Source organism: Manacus vitellinus, unplaced genomic scaffold (genome assembly GCF_001715985.3).
Source record: "Manacus vitellinus isolate BGI_N305 unplaced genomic scaffold, ASM171598v3 scaffold_3_pilon, whole genome shotgun sequence".
NCBI lineage: Eukaryota > Metazoa > Chordata > Aves > Passeriformes > Pipridae > Manacus > Manacus vitellinus.
This window is the reverse complement of record NW_021940535.1, coordinates 34,299,219-34,320,682: the sequence shown is the minus strand read 5'-3', so window position 1 is coordinate 34,320,682 and position 21,464 is coordinate 34,299,219. Positions and strand designations below refer to the sequence as shown.

At 37.3% G+C, this 21,464-nt stretch overlaps 1 protein-coding gene across 1 annotated transcript; it reads right to left on the bottom strand.

The window, feature by feature from the left end:
• Positions 1–209: 209 nt before the first annotated feature.
• On the bottom strand, positions 210–21,435 carry SLC25A40 (solute carrier family 25 member 40). The gene is made up of 12 exons (XM_018075695.2): positions 21,251–21,435; positions 20,185–20,288; positions 18,040–18,099; positions 16,777–16,883; positions 14,992–15,059; positions 13,328–13,452; positions 11,876–12,049; positions 8,456–8,565; positions 8,068–8,149; positions 5,925–6,005; positions 436–662; positions 210–312 (listed from the first exon to the last, which is right to left on the bottom strand). Exons 2-11 carry the CDS (start codon positions 20,276–20,278, stop codon positions 547–549), a joined length of 1,017 nt encoding a protein of 338 aa, XP_017931184.1. The 5' UTR covers positions 20,279–20,288; positions 21,251–21,435; the 3' UTR covers positions 210–312; positions 436–546.
• Positions 21,436–21,464: the final 29 nt, after the last annotated feature.

The window sequence follows — 21,464 nt, the reverse complement described above, 5'->3', positions numbered from 1 at the left end:
AAAATAAACAAGAAAAGAAGCTGTTTTATAATGTGCACTTACACAAAATATAGAGCTGCAAACAACAAACATGCCCAGAATGAAACAAGTATCAAGCAGCAAGAATAAATAAGCATTTATCGAATTCATTCTGTATCAATCTCCATATTGAGAAATAAATATATCATACAACTGGAAGCCCAAAACATTTTTAAACATTAATTTTAAATATCCAGACTAAAAATTTAACACGGTGGCAGTCATTATTCTTCATTGCTCTGTCCAGGCTTAAATTGTTTTTTTTCTCCTCCTTCCTTTCTTTTTCCTCTTTAGCTGCAAGAGAAGTCACAGAATCTTCAATGGTAGTTTAAGGGTGATGTGTATTTTCTTAGTCTTAATAAAAAAAGTTAATTTATCCTCCATGAAACAGTTAAAAATGAAGTTGTATTTAGTTACCAAATGTAATGGTAGAAATTCACTGTGAATTCTAGAAAACATCTTCACAGATTAAAATTTGGCACAACTTTCACCATATACTTTGACTTCATACAATCGGATGAAGGAGAACTAAGGACGTTGATTCATTTTTTCATTTAAGTGAGAAAAGAAAGATTTTCCATATTCGTATGTGCTGATCATTATGGCACAAGCAGGAGCAACTTTACATAGCCGTGGAATAATACCTGCCCAGAAGAGAAAGGAAGGTATTCACTATCATTTGTTTTCAGACCAAGTGCTGTAGTACAATTTATTGGTCACAATACATTGATACCACAGTATATCAGTGTAGAACTCGGATTGTATGTGTCCATGTTCCTCAAAATATTAAATTTACTGGCTGTAGGTACTGCCAGAGTAATAACCTTATGTGCTCAGCTATGCCATCCTGTGGGGCCTGCCTGCCTCAAAACTGTTGTGTCTCTGCCCCTTCTGACTCTCCATGCAGGTGGAATACCTGGACCTGGAGGGCTCCTGTGCTCCAGCAGAGAAGAGGTGGCCCAAGGGCAGGCTGTGCCCACCCCTAAGTAGCAGTGCAAGCTCATGTGGGACAGGCAGAGGCTTATGACCTCTCAGGTGTGAAAAAAGAGGTTCATGAAGCCCCCAATCCTGACATGTATAAAGTCAGGGAGGAAAGGGCTCAAGTACCATGCTGGGCTGTACCCTCTGGTATACAGGTTTATGGCTCAGCTCTTCAAGCCAACTCTTAAGTAAAAAACCTGGTTCCCTTGCCACTATCTCTTAAAACCTATAGCACCTCTACTAAAATGGAAGAATCCTGTTCAAATGTATAATGATAGAATTTAAGTGTCAAATGTGTCTCATTACAGTCAACTGTGATCTTGTCAATGGAGTTTAGAAAGTGATTAAGTTTACCTACAGAGAGGAAAATAAGGCTGAATTCACTTGTCCACACACAGCAAGCCATTTACTTCCACTTGAAACAGAAGGACATCTGTGGGGAGCTAGTGCAGATGAGACATGGGTGGAAAACTTGATTTGCTCAGGAACAGCAGCAAGAGGCCAGGCAGTCTGCCCCTGGTCACCTAAGCTGTGTGTGGACAACTGAACTAAACTACTGGCTGATCAAGAGAACACCTCTAAACTCTGCTACTCACGTGTCAAGACCTACATGTAGGTATCCTAATCTATTAACTAAATTCCACCCACGTTGGCTAATAATACTGATACTTTGTGGTGTCTTGCATTCTGCTGGCATCTGTGCTCTAAAATATGCAGATCCTGTTGCCCTTGACATTCCTGGCCAGACTTATTCTATTAGAGCTTTAGCTTTCTTTCCCAAGCTGATCCCTGGCTGCTTGGACAGTTTCTCTATGACAGGTTACCTGTCCTTGTTTCCACCCTCTATAGGCTTGCTTTTTGTGTCTGATTTTGTCCAGGAGTTCCTTGTTCCTCTATACAGGCCTCCTTGAGTTTTTGTCTCACTTCCTCTTTGTTGGGATACATCATTCCTTAGCCTGGAGGAGGTGATTCTAGAATATAAACCGGATCTCTTGGGCCTCTCTGGCCTCTCCAGGGATCTGCTTGGTAGAGTACGATGGCGCAAAGCCCTGGAGGGAAAAGTCTGCTCTTCTGAAGTTCCAGGTAGTGAGCTTGCTGTGCAGCCTTCTCATTGCCCTGAGGATCTTAAACTCCACCATTACACAGTCACTGCAGCCAAAGTTGCCCTTGAGATTCCCATTCCCCACCAGCCCCTCCTTGTTGGTGAGAACAAGGTCCAGCATAGCACCTCTCCATCACTTAGAGAACATTTTCATCAACACATTCCAGGAATCTCCTGGATTGCTTACGCCTTGCTGTGTTGTCCCTCCAGCAAATATTAGGGTGATTGGAGACCTCCATGTGGACAGGGTTTGTGAGTGCAAGGCTGCTCAGTCTTCCTGGTTGGGCAGTCTGTAGCAGACCCCCACTATAACGTCACCTGTCTCTGCTCTCCCTTTTATCCTGACCCACAAGCTCTTGGTCCATCCTCAAGCAGAGCTCCATACACTTCAGCTGGTCATTGATACAGAGAGTGACACCCCCTCCTCCTCTCCCCTGCCTGTTCTTCCTAAGGAGTCTAAATCCTTCCATTTCAACATTCCAGTCATCAGGTGCTCACCTGCTGACCTGTGATCCCTCTCCAGGCTCTGGACTTCTCTTGTGGGTACTGGCATCACATTGGTGAGAGTGGGATGGATTGAGGTTCCCCTCCCCTTTTAATTTAAAGCCCTTCTCACCAGCTGGGCAAGCCTATGGCTAAAGATACTCTTCTCCTTCTCTGACAGATGGACCCCACCAGCCCCCAGGAGACAGGGTTTCTCAGTGTGAGTCCCATGGTCTGAAGCTCCTGAGCCCCTGAGCTGTGGCACCAGTCCTGTAGCATTTGTTACAGTAACGTTGTAGCGCCACATAAGAGACATTAACAGCTGTAGTCTGAGTGTGTTACTGCTCTACACAGAAGTTGGTCTAAGGCTCAGCTTTGGTACAGAACTACAATACTGTATTTCTTGAGGGACAGTAGATACAATATAGAATAATCTAAAGATTGTACAGTAATCTTTAAGCAGTGAAGACTTGATAATTTTTTTATTTCAATAATGTTCTTATAGAAAGGCAAATTTTCTAAAACCTGAATTCCTGAGGGATGCTAAGCTTTGCAGCCAAGAAGACCTTCCCATTAGGATAGCAATGCTTCTTCCAGCTCCACCTTGCAGGCTGCCCCTAGCACTAATTGAACCCACAGCAGTGCACCCCAAAGGTCGCCCAGGGAAGAGAGACATTCAGTTTAGTTTTGGAGAAATTTCTATGCATATGCCACAAAAAGTATCTGGTAGCTGCAGAGAGGAAATTAGGGTGGAGAGAACAGTGTATACTTAACCTATCACAATACCTTCTTTTTTAATTACCATATTGGCAACTAGAAACACAAGTTGCCTTCTATGGCTACTTAGGACACAATGGATGAGAATGCAAGAACTCCAGCTTCCGGGAAACCAAATCTTTTCTTTCTGACAGAGCACACCAAGTGGAAACCTTTGACAGAAATCTAGCAGGATCCTTGACAGCTGCTGCCAAATATCTACAGATCTGTAAAAAATTATTCCATTACATTCTCCAAGAGAATATTCAGTGATCTGGCTAAATCCATTGCGAATTACCAAAATGACTGGCAATTACCTCAGAGAGGAGTCAGACCCTTCTGGTCATTCCAGAAGTGCAACATTCCCTGAAAGATGTTAAGAATTAAAAGAAATCCTCATTTTGAGGATGAGGTAACAATGGGGGACTTCTGCTCCAATGCTGAATGTCACTTTTCTCGTCTTTCATATCACATTTGTCAACTCTCAAAGACCCTCCTTTCTGGCCAGGGCAACTTGGTTATTCAATGGAAAAGACTCCTAAGCCTCGTGAGGTCTCAGGAATCTCCATGATCACTCCTTGATGACAGGAAGTCCTGATACAATTGAGCCATAATTTGAAAAGAAGGAGGAATGATATTTTATGCTGAACCTCTCAGGGACAACAAAGAGGTTTTGAGTTAGTACCAAGAATTAGGTCATTAGGCAGTGCTCACAGCTGCCAGGATTCGAAAAAGACATCAGAAAGTATTCCTGAGAGTTTATTTTCTGTTCTTTAAATATGCAGGGTTTAAATGGCAAAGATATCTTAGGATGGTCAGGGATCATCATCATCATGGCCAGTCTTTGCGAACAAAGATTTGGGAAAGGTCATTACCCTTCGAGCCTGCGCAGTGGATTTTTTAGGTGAGACACAATGTGTGCGCTGAACTGAGCCCACCCTTTAATCCTGAGGTTCATCTGCCGGGGCCGAGCGAGCTCGGATGGTGGTAGCGAGGTCCTCAGGATGTAGGTTTGTTTAGAGTGACCTTCTCTTAGATGGATGGCCTTACAGGGCTCCATCTGCCCGGAGGGGTTCCCTGACCGGGAATCGAACCCGGGCCGTGGCGGTGAGAGCGCCACATCCCAACTACTAGACCACCAGGGGTCCTCAGGATGGTCAGGGATATATCTATGCTGATCAGCACATAGTCCAGGGCTAAAAAATTATCTTTGCCACAGCTATCAAAACTACTAAAAGACAGTCTTTAAGACAGTCCCTGCAAGAAGAAAAATAAAATAAATCAAGGAATTACACAGCTAAATGGGGTGTTCACAGTGACTTCATCATATCTTACTGAATGGCTCAGAGGAACTGAAACAATACCAGCTACAAAGTGAACTGTGCAGAACCTTGATAGGTTCAGTGAGAATAAGAAAGTCATGTAAGAGGGGTGCACTCATAGAAGTAGAGATGAGAGAAAATACAAGGAAAATTTAAAAACTATTAACTCATTAATTATTATCATTAACTCAATATACGTCAAGATTGCATTTCTCCCTCTGTTTAAACATAAAAATTTAACAAATATCCTACATAATGTTTCTAGTTTGCCAGAAAATCCAAAGGAAAAAATTCTTGGAGAATGGTTGTTGCATGACCCTGAATGTCTGAAATATTATACAATATTCAACGTAATTACTCCCATCTAGCAAACAAACAAATACTAATATAATTGTCAAATCTTCCAGTCCTCTGTAAAAAACTGTGTTGAAGTTGGACTTCAGCTGAATGCATCATAGGACAGTATCATAGAATTATTTAAGATAGATGGAATCTATCCTGAGCCTAGTATTTCACAAGCCCATAACAGTATTTTATTCTGTAAATTCTTCAAAATACCTATTCCATTTTCAGACTTTTTGGGTTCTCAATAATGCATCTTCTTCAAAGACTAAGAAGGGAGACAAAAAAGCTTAAACTCTGTTTCTGAGACAGAAAGAACCAAAAAGGTGGAGTACAGAAATTAGTATGAGATAAAGAACAAAAGTTAGGATGGCTATTCCTAAATACAGATGCCACAATAGTAATGTCTGCTTTAAGATTTTTAGCACAGGACTAAAAACTGCATATAAGAAACTTCCTCAGAAAAACCTCTATCCTGTTGGTTGCAAACCTACAAACTATTAATTTTTCTTTGCACCAATTCTTTCTGAAAAACTTAAGAAATCAATAAAAGCTTAAGAAATCAGTAATTTTTTTACATTTGAAAAAAAACATTTTCTGAACTGAATCTTTTAGCACCATTTTTCATTGCCAATACAGACATACTTGTCAAACCCAGCCCCTCTGCTTTTAAGATAAATTGTATCCATCTCAAACAGCTATATCTTAGTAACTTGTTAAAAGACTACCAAAATTCTCTCTGGATATATGCATGTCTGTTGCTTTATATATACAAACTATTCCATAACTGACAGTGTTCACAGAGGTGGAAATATTACATGGAAATATACAATTTATGCATGTTAACATCTGTAATCACTTGGTAATGATTAAAAAACTCTCTATTCCAATTTTTTTTTTAGAGATATGAAAAGATTTACCAGCAAATAATCCAGTAATCCCATTGCTAGCGACAACTTTCCTCATAACCGCCCAGGTTGATGGAGAGTCCCTCTGTGGAACTTAATATAGTACAAGACAACAGTGAATCAAGGAATCCATACATTGCCAGGCAAGAATATTTTTTGAAATCAGAGAGACTCATAGATGTAATTATTAGGTTTAGTTCCTTTTCTGTTATTTATCCATTTTATTTACACAGTATGTTAAATCCATACAGTATGCAAATACACAAGTTAAAACAGCATGAGATGGAAAAGCTTGTAGAAACACCTGGAGTAAGATATATGAACAGATACAATATTCCTTACCAGAATACAAATCCAGTGAAAAAAGTCAACTAGCTTTCAAATGAGCCATTCCCTCTCCATGACACCTTACACATGCAGCTAAAAGATCATCACAATTCAGACTTTTAAATAAGAACTTGCTTTTCTGGTAAACTGAATCCAAAAGCAAGTTTTGAGAATTGTTATCATAAAAATGAATCGTAAGACTGAATATAATAGTTAAGCTAGGACACTACACATTACATCTAAGTTTACAAAAATCAGATCTCCCCTAGATTTATATTTAAGGAAGTATAGCTCTAAGAGATGTGGATTGAAGTCCCTTATAGAGCTAAATCCCATACCACAAGCAACCTAACAGCAGCAGCATCCAGAAGCAATCTGCATTCCAGACATATGCAATTATTTTAAACAAAGGAAATTTTCTGTGCTATTTTATGTACTGCTTTCTTTGATTTGACATATGAAAGTGGCCAAGAAATCTTTTTTCTAGATGAAAGTTAAAGCAGTGTCATAGAATACATTCATCAGGAACATCCCACAGCATTTAGAAACTGCAAAATATTTTTGCAGCCACGGAGAGACGATATGTAGATGCATAGTCAGTGTCCAACTCTAACAGTAACTGGATTTGGAAAGAATTCAACTGGTACAAATTAAAGATAACCATAATGAAATTTTGAACGGATATTAATCTGGTTAATATCAACCTAATAAATATATGGCAGCCACACGTGTTTCAAAGTGATGTTAGCAATGAATTCTTACATTCATCAGCACAAGAAAAAGACTGAATCACAATAACTATTGGTAATTAAAGCTTTTTTGATATTTTTCTGTTCTGCAATGGAACACTGATGTGTTTTTTCAAGAATTACACTAGAAGAAAATAATTTACCTGAGAGAATGAAACCTCATGCCAAAAAGTGAGCACTTAGTTTCTAAGCAGAAACTGTTCAGGTACTCAGCCTTTTTAATGGCCTGTAATCTTAAAGTCATGATCTAACATTTGTTTAAGTTAATGGAAGTCCCTCACTGGTCCAGGTCCCAAGCAGTGGAAAAAAAAGTTTTTATATACAACTCGAATTTGCATAAAGCACAGCAGTGCTCTACTGAAAGAACAAAACATAAACTTCCCCTTTCATCTTTTAAAGATGTTAGGACATTCACTAATATGCCCTCAAAAATAATTCTTTTGAAAGAACATGAAAAGAAGGTAAAAAATACACAACCTGAGAACAGTGCTTTCTTTATCTACCTTAATATTTATCAAAAGAATATTGTTATGAAGAGCAAGTGGTAGTGAATGTGCAAATATTTTATCATGTTATTTTAAAGTCTTTTTCAATAGATCACTGTTCACCTGAATGTTTTATAGGAAGTTAATTTTTTGCCTATTTAAATATAACTTACTTCAATCATAGAATTATGATTGAGTTGGAAGGGACCTTTAAAGGTCATCTAGTCCAACCTCCCTGCAATAAGCAGGGACATCTTAAATTTGCAATTGGTCTGCCTAAATGTAATAGTTTTGAATTTATTTGTTTCAATTGTATACTATCTTTTCAAGCTCAATTGTACTGAACTCACACCTTTTCCTTTTTCCAAGCCATTAATGAAATATTGTATTGTCCTAGGAGATAAAAAGTATCTCATGGGATATTACAATTTGGAGAAGAAAAAAGGTCTGAGTGACAGAATTTTTAGGTAAACTTCAGAGAAGAGACAAAACCTTAAAATTCCGACCAAAAGTCTATATACCCAAACATTAAGTTTTCAGAAACACTAATTTTCCCAAACCTTGTAGGTTTTTTTATTCTTACCAGTGACTTACTTTCTAAGGTCTCACTCTCCCAAAGTGCAGTCTGTCTATGTGTTTTCACTACGTCAAATGGCTGAGTTATGACAGCTGCAATCTATCAGGAAAAGAAAACAATTTTATGTTAGTGCACAAACAAAATTAAATTTAAATTTTTAAATTAGAGTGCACACAATTGAAAACTAGATCCATATTCCAAGCACATGATAGTATTAAGTCTTGTATGTCAGAACACTGTAATTTATTCAGATTTATCTAATCAGCTTGAATGCCAGGCCATGTGTGTTTAAAGTACACGTGCCCCAAAACATAAATTTCTGAGAGAATCACCTAAAATCATACCTCTTTTAAATAGTTTATTAGTGATAATAATAAAGAGTAGTACTAGAAATTATATACTTACAGAGCCAGATGCTGCTCCTGAAGTAAAAGCAATAAGAAATGTAGGTTCATGTGCACCAACTTGCTTGCACATCATCTTCTTGAAACGTTCATAATTATACCAGTACATTGCTATGATTACAAAAAAATAAACTTGCATTACAAGAGATTTTTATGTAAAATACAGAAATCCTTTCATCAAGTACAGATGTAAGAATTCTACTGTGGCAACAGAAGCCAAAAGAAACAAGAGCTGAAAACATAATAAGTGTCCTCTGTGCTAACCCATGGACAGATTGCCCTGTTGCCGTTATCTCCATATCCCAAATTTAATATAATACAAATTAGCCTAATCATTTTGTCCTTCCCTCAAGTAACCCCTATCTTAATACAATCTAAACCAAGCACTATAAAACTCACATTCAATTTAACATAAATTAAAGTGTAGGCTTATTATTCACTATGTTTTCAGGCATATTCACATTTTCATCGATCTCACTAATTCTATAAAAATGCGTGTCATGCAAAATGAAAGGTTGCTCAGGACTGCTTCATACTTTTCTGAGGGACAGAGTGTAAAATTTAACTCTGAGAGAACCAAAAAGTACAATTTTGCTCCTTGGAATAACTAAGAGGAGAATGCCTTTGTGAAGACTGTCAAAGACAAGTCTGGCAAACAACTTTTAGGAACAACATCTGTTTCTTTGACTGTCTGCTGAACTAAACTGCACTCTTTCTGCTTTCTAATTAAAACTCCAAGCTATATGCTACCAGGCTCAATTACAGAGTAATTCCTTATGGCAAGTAAATACTTCAAATGATGGCTGCACATCCTGAAAGGTAACTGTGCCTTGGTCAGCACTGAGTTCTGAAGGCTGTGCCAGCAGAAAAAAGTATTTTCTTGCCACGAAGACTGCCAGAACATGTGCCTGGCCTCAATCATTTCGCAAAAGCAAAAGTAGGTAGTATCTCAGAAGGCATTCTCAGGGTTTGAGGAAAACCTACTACTGAAATGTACAAAACCCCTAATTTAATATAAATTATCTAAATCCAAAACTTTGCTTAAGCACCTACAGGACTCATTTCCCTGAATATCTTTTATATTTACATTGTCTGCCACACTACTTAAAGAATGACTCAAGTGTTATTGTTAACCCAGTTCTTGTGTTTATAAAGATTCACAGCTCAAGTTTTATTCAGTCTAGCTAGCATCCCAAGGAACATGCTTGAAGCATATGAACACTTGGCTCGAACACAGTGGGATTCTAATTACTCTGTGCTGCTTAAGACGTTGTACTGCTCGACTGTTTTCACAGAGGAATGGCTTTTTCAATACAAATTGTTACACTGATTTTAATTCTTGAGATAGCTAACTTGAGCTGCCTGCAGAAAAGCTGTAAACTGTACTGTAAGAATACGAGAGACTGCAATGCTGTGGGGACATCATTCAAACTTAAGAACTAAGATTAAATGCACTAAGGAAGCTCATCATAACAGACAAAGAGTATTTATAAGAAAAAAATTATCAGAAAACACATTTGAAAGAGATATTAGGCAGCAATAAACACCCTTACCTTTATAAAATCAGAGTTTTGTGGCATTTAATTTTTTTTAAATACACTGTCCTTTACTCATGCATCTACTTGCCTGCTCACTTTTGGCTCTTTAACAATAGTTCTCAAGCTATAAGGCAGTAGCTATAAGGCAGTAGCTGTACGTTAACTTGTGCCTCTACCTTTTCAGCATCCCATGACACCTATGAAGTACTGGGGACAGACAAGCACCCACTGACTGTGAAGTGAATGCCAGAGCAGTGTGGAGACTGAGTTAAAATAGATGAGCATGTTTTGGATCAGTGGAGGAACAGCAGGCATGGACGCAAGAGTCTGAAAAGGCCTGAAAAGAACACACACATCACCTTAGTGCTCTCTTCCTTGTGCACTCCCTCACAGTGCTCTGATCTTCCCCCTCTGTTAAAAGCAGCAGAGGGAAGGAAGCTGCAACCACACTGTTACAGACAAAAATCAGTAAGAGAACAAGAGTTTCTACTTGAAGTCAGACAACAGGGATTAGATGAAGAATTTGAGAGTTCCCTTACAAGTCTTAGCAGAACAGCCTAAGAGAAAGTTGAGTTTGGCAGAGAAGAAAAATAAGTAAATTAAAAAATAAATATTGAACAGGAAGCACTTTGGACAAAAGGTTCTCTGAATTCTGACAGTTATCTTTAGCCTTAGTGAAACCATGCTGTTGTAGGTAAGGAAGCCTTCCCTATCAGAGAAGGCTAAATTAAGTCCTATCAAAGAACTGGATCCTGAAACAGGAAATACATTCCAATCATGATTTTCAATCACCTCCCAGTAGCTAAGTGAAAGAACACAAGAGTATTATACATTCTGAAAAGAATACAGCTTGAATAACTCCGTTTACTCACTTAATTGCAATTTTTAACTAAATATCATAACCATGCCACACTTATCATGTCTTGGTTTGGTTTACAACCAATTTAAAATTTACTCCAGGTACACATCCAAATGTGCTCAAATCCCGTAACAGTCCACACCAATGACTGGTCCACTAGATTGCTTGGAAACACAAATTAAATTAAATGTCAAACTATCTTAAGACTGAAGTAGGAGAACAAAGACAGCAGGTCAAATATTTCAAAGGTTCTCTGACTTCAAAAACAGGTTAGAAGAATTTTTCTGGGGCAACATAAGGTGTTCAAAGGTGTTATTCCTGGTACTATCCAAATGACAGAAACAGCTTCAAGGACGACTGACGTCTGATCCACAAGTGCTCTGACAAAAGTGGGCCTCAAAGAGACAGGGGCTTTTACCATTGGCATTAACAGGTGCATTATCAGTCTCCCCTGTAACATTTGTCCCCTCTATCTTAAGGAGAGCCCTAGGACTAGTTATGCTCTGAATCAGACTTTTTTTCTTCTAGGCTTCCAGCTTTGGAGCTTTGCTAATGAGTGGTGCTCTACCTTCATGATTTTTGGAGCAGCTATAGAAACTAATTAATCTTTATTCAAAAAAATCCTGAAGACACTACAGTGTCACTCTTTGTAGATGTTTTCAAAATTAAGTAACAGAACACTTACATAAAGGATGTTTATCAGAAAATAGCCAGTATACCTATTACAAAGAAAATTTCCTACTCAAAGTCTTCAAAACAGTCATTGTGTAAGCTACAGATGAGAAGTAACAGACAGTACAGAGAAAGGGAATGTAACAATGAACCCTATCAGGTTCAAAATGGGGGAAAAATCATGTCCTCAGCAAATTTATAAATAAAAGCACTCAAAACAGAACAAATCAATCTCAGTCATTCCTAAAGCTAACCATTAAAATTACATAAAAGCACAGAAACAGACTAAAATAGTTACGCATAAACATATCTTCTGCCATGACAAAAACCCTGCATGGAAAATAAACCATACCTGAGAAAGGTATATCTCTCAGAACAGTGGAACTCCAGCCTCTCCACAGTGAAAACCACCCATCTGCAGCCACTTGAGTGCTGACACACAGATACAGCTGCTTGTAGGACAACTTGCGGTGCTGCATCCTAGTTCTGATCAGCTCCAGGGGACTCACCACAGTGAGAGAACTGACTGCGAAGGAGGAAAATGCTTTTTTTCAAATCAGCATTTAATAGTCATGTTTCCTGAACATTAAAGTCACATCTCACCTCACTTTATATATTTGATTCTTTTCAACTCTCCCGATTTTCCCTTTTCCGTTTTCCTTCTCAAAATAAGTTTCCTTTCCAGATAAGAGCATCACATCTATTCGCAGAACCTACACTGCCCGGTTTAGGGTTTTTTCAATACTGGCCTATTGTAATCAATGTAACATGTTAAGAATCCTCATTTTCAGATTAAATGCATAAATAGGCTGAAAATTTCAAGTAGTTACAAACATTAATTTTCAGTAATTGGCATTTCAAAATGTAATTTGAAGAACGTGAGCTTGGGGTTTAAGGTTTTTTTTGTGTTGAGAACAAAAATAGTCGTTAGACATTAAGCTTTTATTGATTTCTAAGCACCCTTGCCATTCTTATTTTAAACTCTCAAGAATAATTAGCAGGCCATCTGTATCCAATAAAGTGACTCTTTCAGCTTGCATAGTGGTCAGTGAGTCATGACTCAATAACAAGCTCCCATCACACATGTAATAGACCTTAACAATTTTACTAGATCCAAGAACTTTTCTTCTGTTGTTAGGATAAGGTTTAACATGTGAATTTAAAATCTGGAACAGCCTAATAAGAGCAATTTGCCACACCACCACAGAATAGCCATTCTTTTTCAACCAGTCTTCCAGTCAACCAGTCAACCAGTCCCAGGGTTGTCACAAGTAGAATATGGAACTACATCATCAGACTCTTCTAAGAAAGCCCTAAAATATATGACTTGTGTTACTTCTACAAAAATAGATGAGGAAAAGTCTAGTAAGAAAATATAAAAGCACATTCAGTCCACTTCACATCATACAGCAGTAAAACGAGTCCAAATGTAAAAGAAGTCCAATTTTCTTTTTCCTATAAATACCTGTGTAGCTGCCATTATAGAAAATAATGATGTTTATTGCTAGATTCATGACAGAACAGACTTAAATTAAACTGTATTTGGTAGAAGTCTAGAAATATAAACATAAAATTTTGAACAAATTACAAATGTAGTAAAAGTGTAACAGCAAAACCAAATCACACTAATCCAAGTTACAGAGTTTTGTTGCCCAAGAAATACTGGGTAATTACATTATTCCTTCCTATCCCTCATTTAAAGCGACGGAAAATTTACTTTAAATAAAAATCAACAAAACAAACCCAAGAAAACAGCATACAGGTATTGTATTTCAATTTTCTCTTTAAACAGGTGACAACTTACATCTGCTTAAGGAACCTGCGAGAACTGGAATGTATTCATCACCCTTTTTCAGTCTGTATTTCAAAGCTTCACGCAGTTGGTCATAGAGGGTAAAATAGATCATTGCATTAGGAAGTGCCATTATTCTAAAATACAAGAGACATAATTTAAATTAATACCAGGAAAGCAGAAGAATAAAGGCAACTGTCTTGTATGGATATTTTACATATATTAAAAAAAAAGTTAAATCTCCAGCTGTGTGCTATGGATGAAGAAAAAGCATAAATCCCATGGCTTTGATTCACTGCCTCCAGTTCAGAGTTTCAATTCACAGATTTCCCAGGTTTTCATTTCATTAGGGGAAACTATAAGTAAAATGATGGTGGATTATCTTACCCAAAATTTATTTCACATCAGCTTCAGAACTATTTTGATAAAGAAATGGAAGTGAAAGATCTGAATATAAAGAAACCAAACAAAACATTACTGAAGTACTACTAACATTAAATTTTTATTTATTTAACAATTGGAGATTATTTTTTTTGTCTTAATCAACAGTTCTGATTCTCACTACTTGAGAGACAATGTGGTATTCATAAATACAAGCTATTTCCATTCCAGCACAGCACAGAGTGTACAGCAACAGCTATATCTAATAATCATTCAGTGTAGGGATAAAGCACCACATCTTACTATAAAATGGTAATTACATTTTTGTGTTATGTCCGTACCAATGTAGCATGCACCACCATTACCAAAAAACAATGAGGACTGTCATGCTTGGAAAACTAACAAGCCATAGTTTAAATCTCTTAAAAACTGTGTACCTTTCTCCAATCAAGAGGCTAGTTTTCTGCTGGAGTACAGAACACATGTTGAATAAAAAACTGTATTGATTTAAATACAGTCAGGTCCTAAAGGTTTATATTTTTAAATTGCCACATACTGCAGGATAAATAACTAGGCTGAGCTCCACCATCCTTTTCTTTCTTGTGTCTATACACTGAGCACTGTCTGCAAATCAAAAACATGTGGACCACTGCTTTCCTTCTGGGCCGCACTTCATGTCTTGCAAGATACAACTTTAACATACATCTTAGATTTGATTACTTGCTTGGTTTATGGAAGAAGACATAATTATAAAGGTCTTAATTTCTATCTGTACCAGGTTAATATGAATAATATGTAGAGAGAAAATGGATTATCTGTTTTCCACTACAAAGTCAGATAGGATAAAAAACCCAACAAAGTTCTTTGAAATAAAGATGATGGCAACAAGAATTAAATGAGGGTAGCGAGGTACAACACCAGAGCATCTGGAAACAGATGTGCTGCTGATGGAAAGTCATTAGTCACAAGACAGAACAGTACATTTTTGTCAAAAACTGTCATTCTTTAGTGATCCCCTTCCATCCACCAAAGGAACTGTTATGGTAAAGATACCACCTGTAAAAGGCACAATGGGAATTCTAATGTTCCGGCTTAACTACTGAGAATATATCAGAAAACTCTGGAGATCTGGCAAAAATTATACTGTCCCTAGATGTTTCTGATTGACCTGATTGCTCTGTAACTTCAGAATTGACTGAATTTTTAAAATAACTTAGAAATATACATAATAAGTTATCTAAATAATTGAGTAGTTTTTTCAACAATAACTCATGTTACCAAAACATTCAACTTACAATGTTGGAGGAAGCCCACTCCACAGTGACTTAATTCCCTCTATTCGAATAATTTTCACAAATGCATCCTAAAAGTGTAACCAGGCAAAAGGAAATATTTAGCTACAAACGTTTGCAGTCAGTAATATATTTCAGCTGGCAGAACACACAATTAATATCTTTAAAAATATGTTTCTAAAGTGGCTTATCATTGTAAGATAGCTTACACTAGCTATCATATTTAACCACACAAGTAGTTCCACTGAGTTGAACGGAATAATTTGTGTGATTGAAATTAAGAATTTTCTTCCATCTTTAAAAGACCAAAGTAATAAGTGTTTATCCATGACTGAATGCCCTGTGAAGAAGTTACTTTCAGAACTAATATGGCATTGCAGCAACTTGTGGAAACTTCCCCAAAATAATTGACTAAAATATTTTTCCAATACATAACAAAGATTCTAGGCATGAAATAGCAATTAATTCTTAATGACTTTTCAATACTTGCTTTCTCTGAAGAAAATGTGACAACATATATGCAATGTATACACATTATACCCTATACTTGGAAGCTTGCAGCTATTATTACAGCTGTCCGATATATTCCCAGATGACCTGAAAGTACCATTAAAAAGACAAACTCTCTAATATTAGGATACCTAACTTTCTTAGACTTTTGGGGGAAAAGGTTGAGATTTGATGGATTAGAATATGCTTAAGACCAGACGTTATCACAGGGCCTCAAGACAGAGAGTCTGACAGACCACAAAAAGGACTTCTATGAAGAAAAGGGCAAATATCTTTACAGGAGACAGCCTTGATGGACTAGTCCACTGAGGTAAAAAATTGAATGGGGAAAACAAAGACATGATTTATCAAAACAAACCTGACTAGTGAAAATGGAGCTTTGAAAGAATCCCTAAAAGGTCGTAATGTGGTTGGACAAAAAAACCCCAACTTCTACACTAGTTAGTTAATATGCTTATAATCCAGCTTCAACAAATTTACAAAACAGGAAGGTATAGATAAAAGAGGGGACTCATTTTAATGAAGAGATCAAAGATACTATAGTCATTCCTCTTTAAGAATCACCTTGTTACAGCAAAAATGGGCATAAATTCATGTCAAATAAAAAACTGACTTTCTAAAATTATATAGTAAAGCTAATTGAAAAAAAAAATTACACTTGTGAAGTTATTAATTTAAAAAAAAACCACTGTAGAACTCCTGAAGACGCCTTTTGTATTAACATCTCATTTTCAGAAATTTAATTCTGAAAAATCCTTGATCACAGGTTTAATTTAATGGCAGAGCCACACAAAATCTTGATTAATGAACCAGCAGGACAGTGTCTGACAGCAAGTCGGTTTCGAGTGTCTGGGAACATGGCAGTCCTACAAATTTCAATAGATAGAGAACTTGACACATGAACTTAACTTTAAAACACTATCTGCGTTGTTACTTCAGCTCAGGAGCATACTGGGACACAGAAGACTGAGCAGGTAACAGAAAATCATTATCTGCAATCAGCAACTATTGGCAATACAGCTCAAGTGGGGAAAATAAAATCAGAGCCAGTAATCCGTGAGGAAAGCTGTGCATCCTTGTTCATCTTACGGAAGGAATACATATTTTATTATAGAAAGTAGAAGGTATCACTAATCACCATATAAACTACACAGTGTAACCACACAAAGACCCTCTGGAATAATAACAGTTTCCAGAAGAACCCCAAAAAAACCCCAATAATTTTACAGTATGCTACTTAAAAATGTACAGTTTTATATACATGTAAAATGTTCTTACCAACGTCCCCTTGAAATTCCCAGGTTTTTTATACCAGGCTTTGCTGTTCCCATTTTCACAAACACATATATGATCCATAAGGCCACTGGAGTATACAAAACATTTTCCTAATAAAATGGTGTATAAGAATAGAGTTAATGCTTGTAAGATCATTCTTGCACAGCAGCAATTTCAAATTGGATATAATGGCAATACAGATCTATCTCTGATTAGCCACAGAGGAGCAAAATAATCTTGGTCAGTAATGACAAATTAGGTAAAAGGAAAAAGGGAACAAATGTACCCCCAGAGTGCCAGACTAAATGGAACTGCCTTCATAAGGCTCCAGGACACATGTTTATGTTACACTACCATCTGCTGAAGGCTAAAAGCAGCACAAGACCCAAATATCGCTATTGTATCTAACTGTTAACGTGTTTCAGACGTCAGAATTTTTATTAAGTAGCCTAAGCATCCACATTACAAGTAGAAGCATTATATCTTAGGCTAGACTGTATTTATACTAGATCATCCTCTCTACTTGTTTTTTATTTCTTCTGCCTCATGTACTCTGAAACTGTTTGAAAAAATATTATTGTCATTACAAAAACATACTTTGAGCCTCACATTTTCAGATTTCTGGCTTTAGAATTTACTAAAAATCAGGATAGAAGGTACAAGTATTTTTCCTACTTTACAGCAAGTGTGACTGCAAATATTCACCTCAACATTCAACATGCAACACTAGTCATCTTCTTTTCTTTTAAATTTCATTTATCGCATACAAGTAAATAGTAGGGACCAATAACACATTTTTGAGAGCACAATGTCTTCATGTATTGAAAACCCAAGTGGCAAGTGACTTCTGTATTTCACAAATCTCTAGATTTTGGAGAAGATAAACTTTGATATAGCATCCTGACCACATAAGCCCTCTGATATAATATTTACTTATTTATTAATAGCTTTTTATTTTTTAACTCAACTCAGTATTAGTTGTACCTTCTGCCATAATGAAAATATTAAGAAAGACAGGGGAAAAAAAGCCTGTTTAAAATGGTAGGTATTGATGGGATCTTTTTCTCCACTGTTCACTGGTACATTCTTTCTTTAGCAATTTCAGTATATGTGTTGCTTTTTTCCCCACTCATACTGAAGAAACAAACTCACTGTTGTGAAACAAATGCAAGCATTCTGCACCTGAGCAAAGCATTATGACAACTATCTGCTAAATACACCAGCAAAAAGCAGCCTGTGTCCCCCAATACACTACATATTGTTTACCTTTAGGGAATGGATTGCTTTGGGCTTGCAGCCGAGTTTTGATAACATCAAGAGGAGATACTAAAATGAAACAGAAGTAATTTAGAAACACCCTGCATGGCTTGAAAATGCAGAAGTGTACAGATGCCTTATCATTAACTTCTACCTTTTTTTTGCCAGAGGAAAAGAAGAGACCAGTTTTACAATGTAATCAGGTAGAGGAAAAGGAGATGCTATCAGACAGAGGCAAAGAACTACAAATCCTGTATGATTTGCAAGCAACCAAACATATCTTTTCTAATGTACTAACAGTTGTGCAGGCATCAAATGTTAGAGAAACACAAAGCTCATCTAAAAACCCTTGTGTCATCTTGTCTGAAATTGCTAAAACTTACTACATTATGCTCTGCTGCTAAACTTTTATAAGTAGAATACCACAAGGCATATGAGATCAGAATTTGGACTCCAGCATGTAAAATAGCACAGCATTCTTCATGTGTTTATTCTTTCTCAATAAACAGCAACATTCAAAAGAAAAATGTTAAACTCATGATGTACTTTTCTTTTTTTTTCCATGTAGACAATATCTAGAAGACTGAGGCTGTTGATAAGTAAATGAAGGTTCAGTGAACATTTCATTGCTTCCACTCCAGCCCTTACAATTTTTACAGGCCTAGACATGCTGAACTCCACAGTGGCTGGGCAGCTGGACCACACTCTTATTATATTGACCAAGGGCTCAATTCATTTACCTACATACAAGCAGCTAGTGCCATCTGAGTCTCTAAGGCATCCAAAATACCTACTCAGTTGACAGAAATGACACAGGACCTACAACCTTACTTACCAAGTGGCAGCTAAAGTCTAAGTCAAACACACCAGCATGTGTCTCACTGAAACATTCCTGTGCACAGGCAATGGAGTTACACCTTAGCTCTCCATTGATGCCTCTCAGTTCACTAACAGGTAGTGAATACTTGGCTCACCTTTCAGTATCTAAATGTAGGTATCTCAATGTTACTGCTGCAGTTCAATTAAGTTGCTTAAAATTTATCCAGTAGCATTTTACCCACTCACATATACTTTCGTTCGTCTCCAGGAGGCACTTCAGAAAGGAGTAGGTCTCTTATACCTCTCCTACATCTCTCTTGAATACCAGCAGCTTACACTGTACTAGAATTGTGTGTATGTACCCACAACTGAAATCCATCTTGGGAATACCACAAGTCTGATGTAGCTTTGCTTGGTACTTTACCTAATGTCACAGGACACATGGTATAAAGACGGAACAAAAAGACTATGAATTTGACAGGTTCCCGGTAAGATACTATTTGGTAAACATTTGGAAATTTGTGGGGAGGGGGTGGGAATCGTGCTTAGAAAATAGTATGTTTCTCTGCAGCTTAATCCACATTAAAAGTCAGAACCAAAGGCTATCTTCAGACTAAAACTAACGGGAATACAAAGTATGAGCTACTTCGCTTGGGGAATTTCAAGAGACAGGAAGTGCTGAATCTAACCAACCAATGACTCCTTAGGTTTGCATGGGGAAGGAGGTCCTCAGTGAGATGACTGAACATGAAGCAGAGAATTAATTCCACCAGCTATCCAGAAGTTTAAAAGAGTAATAAAAAGCTATTATTAAAAGCAATGTTTAGAGAAAAAAACAAAACCAAACCAAACCCTACAATAAAAGGTTTTGACAGTGTAAGACATCACAGCAGCACAAATTCTTACTACTTAAGTGGTAACACGCAGGGGACATCTCACAGGAGCCAGCCTTGCAGGATTTGTGTCTTGTATTGTAAAGTAGACTTTTATTTAATATATATTTTTAAGCAGCAGGAAACATGAAAATTATTTTTATTGATAATTTTGTTTCTTCTAGACAGAAAGCAATTAATAACTACACCAAGAGCAAAAAAGAAAGAGAAATTAAAAGTTAATAAATATTATTCTTAGTTTCAGAAATGGTTAAAAATTATTAGAGACAGAAAAGATTTCAACTAATCACATTTTTTAAAACACTCAAAAAAGAGAACTATCCAAAAACATCCCTGCCAAACATATTAGTGGAAATATATATGCAGACATCATGATGAGTCAAACAGAAGAGTAATCACTTGTAAAGATTCTCCCTGTGGCAAGCTTGATAGTTTGCCTTACCAAGTAATGAAGTAATTATAGCTCCACAACAAGAGGACATTGCTTGCTGAATAATGGTTGGTTTTTCTAAGTTGCTATCACTCATTTCAGCCATGGCTTTATCCCTGGAGAAGAAAAACCTGCTAAGGAACAGAAAAACATATTGCAAGACTATGCTCAAAACTTGCAGAAAAAAAAAATCAAGGGAAAAAATATTTTAAATTTTCATTAATGTGCTATGTATAAGCAGCAATATTAGTTTTCTCCTTGTATAAAAGCATCTCCGGAATTTTTGAGATTAGAGGTTTAAGCCATGTTTTGTAAGTAAATTCTCTAAAGACAGTAAATTTTTTAAATTGTTCTTACATAAATTCCAACATTCATATGTTTTTGTAAAACACATTAAATCTTTAACATGTATTACCTTTTGCTGCAACAAAGTGTTTAGGAACATGCAAATAATCCACACAGAGATAAATTCCCAGCCTGCGGCCCATAAACTGTAGCACTGCAGAATAATTCATCCAGCCCTCCTCTTGTTCCCGTCACTCCTGTGAGAAAAGCCAGAAAGGTCTCCTGGTTGATCCAGCACTCACAGCCTGCTGGTGGTGACTATACTCTGGAAAGCTACTCATGTAAGAAACAGTGACTAACTAGTATTAATGCTACTATCAAATACTAATTCCTTAAATCCTGCTGTACGGCTGCAAAGGCATGGTCACAACAGTTTAGGAACATACAATATCTGCAACTAGTCAGGGCAGAAGAGAATAAAAATAAAAATATTTCACCATACAAAATCCCCAAGTAAAGACATATCTTTCAAAATGCACGTTATGTGTAAGTACAGCCCTAGCTTTATTAGCTGTCACTGATCTAAGCTTTTTATCTGCTCTACAGAAATATTATGTCATGTTGTTTTCATCAAGTTTCAAGTGAAAGATAAGAAAGCTGAAGCTGCATAAAACAAGACTTGTCTCTCAGGTGCTAGCAACTGTTAACGAGGGGTATCGGCGAGGAAGAAACTGGCTTTCTTAATGTATTTTTAACTTAGAAGACCACTGCCCAGAGCAGCGCACATACATACCCGTTTATGAGCAGCGCCCGGGCCGTGCTCTCCGCGATCCCAACGCGGTCCCTCAGGTGAGGAGAGGACCGAAGGAGGCTGGTGCTCCTGCCCCGCCTCCCCACCCACGGCCGCCAACCTCCTGTCCCAGGGCCTCCCGCCCCAGGGCCTCCTTCTCTCCCTTCCCTCCCTTCCCTCCCTTCCCTCCTTCCTCCCTCCCCTCGCTCCGCCCCGG

What these genes read in the sequence shown, in the direction of transcription:
- SLC25A40 (XM_018075695.2), bottom strand. Translation starts at nt 20,278, where the DNA reads ATGGCTGAAATGAGTGATAGCAACTTAGAAAAACCAACCATTATTCAG. An exon ending in AGTGGGCTTCCTCCAACATT is followed by an intron (nt 13,453 to 14,991) that starts GTAAGTTGAATG and finishes CTTGTATTTTAG; the next exon opens with AATAATGGCACTTCCTAATG. An exon ending in CGCAGGTTCCTTAAGCAGAT is followed by an intron (nt 12,050 to 13,327) that starts GTAAGTTGTCAC and finishes CCTCCTTCGCAG; the next exon opens with TCAGTTCTCTCACTGTGGTG.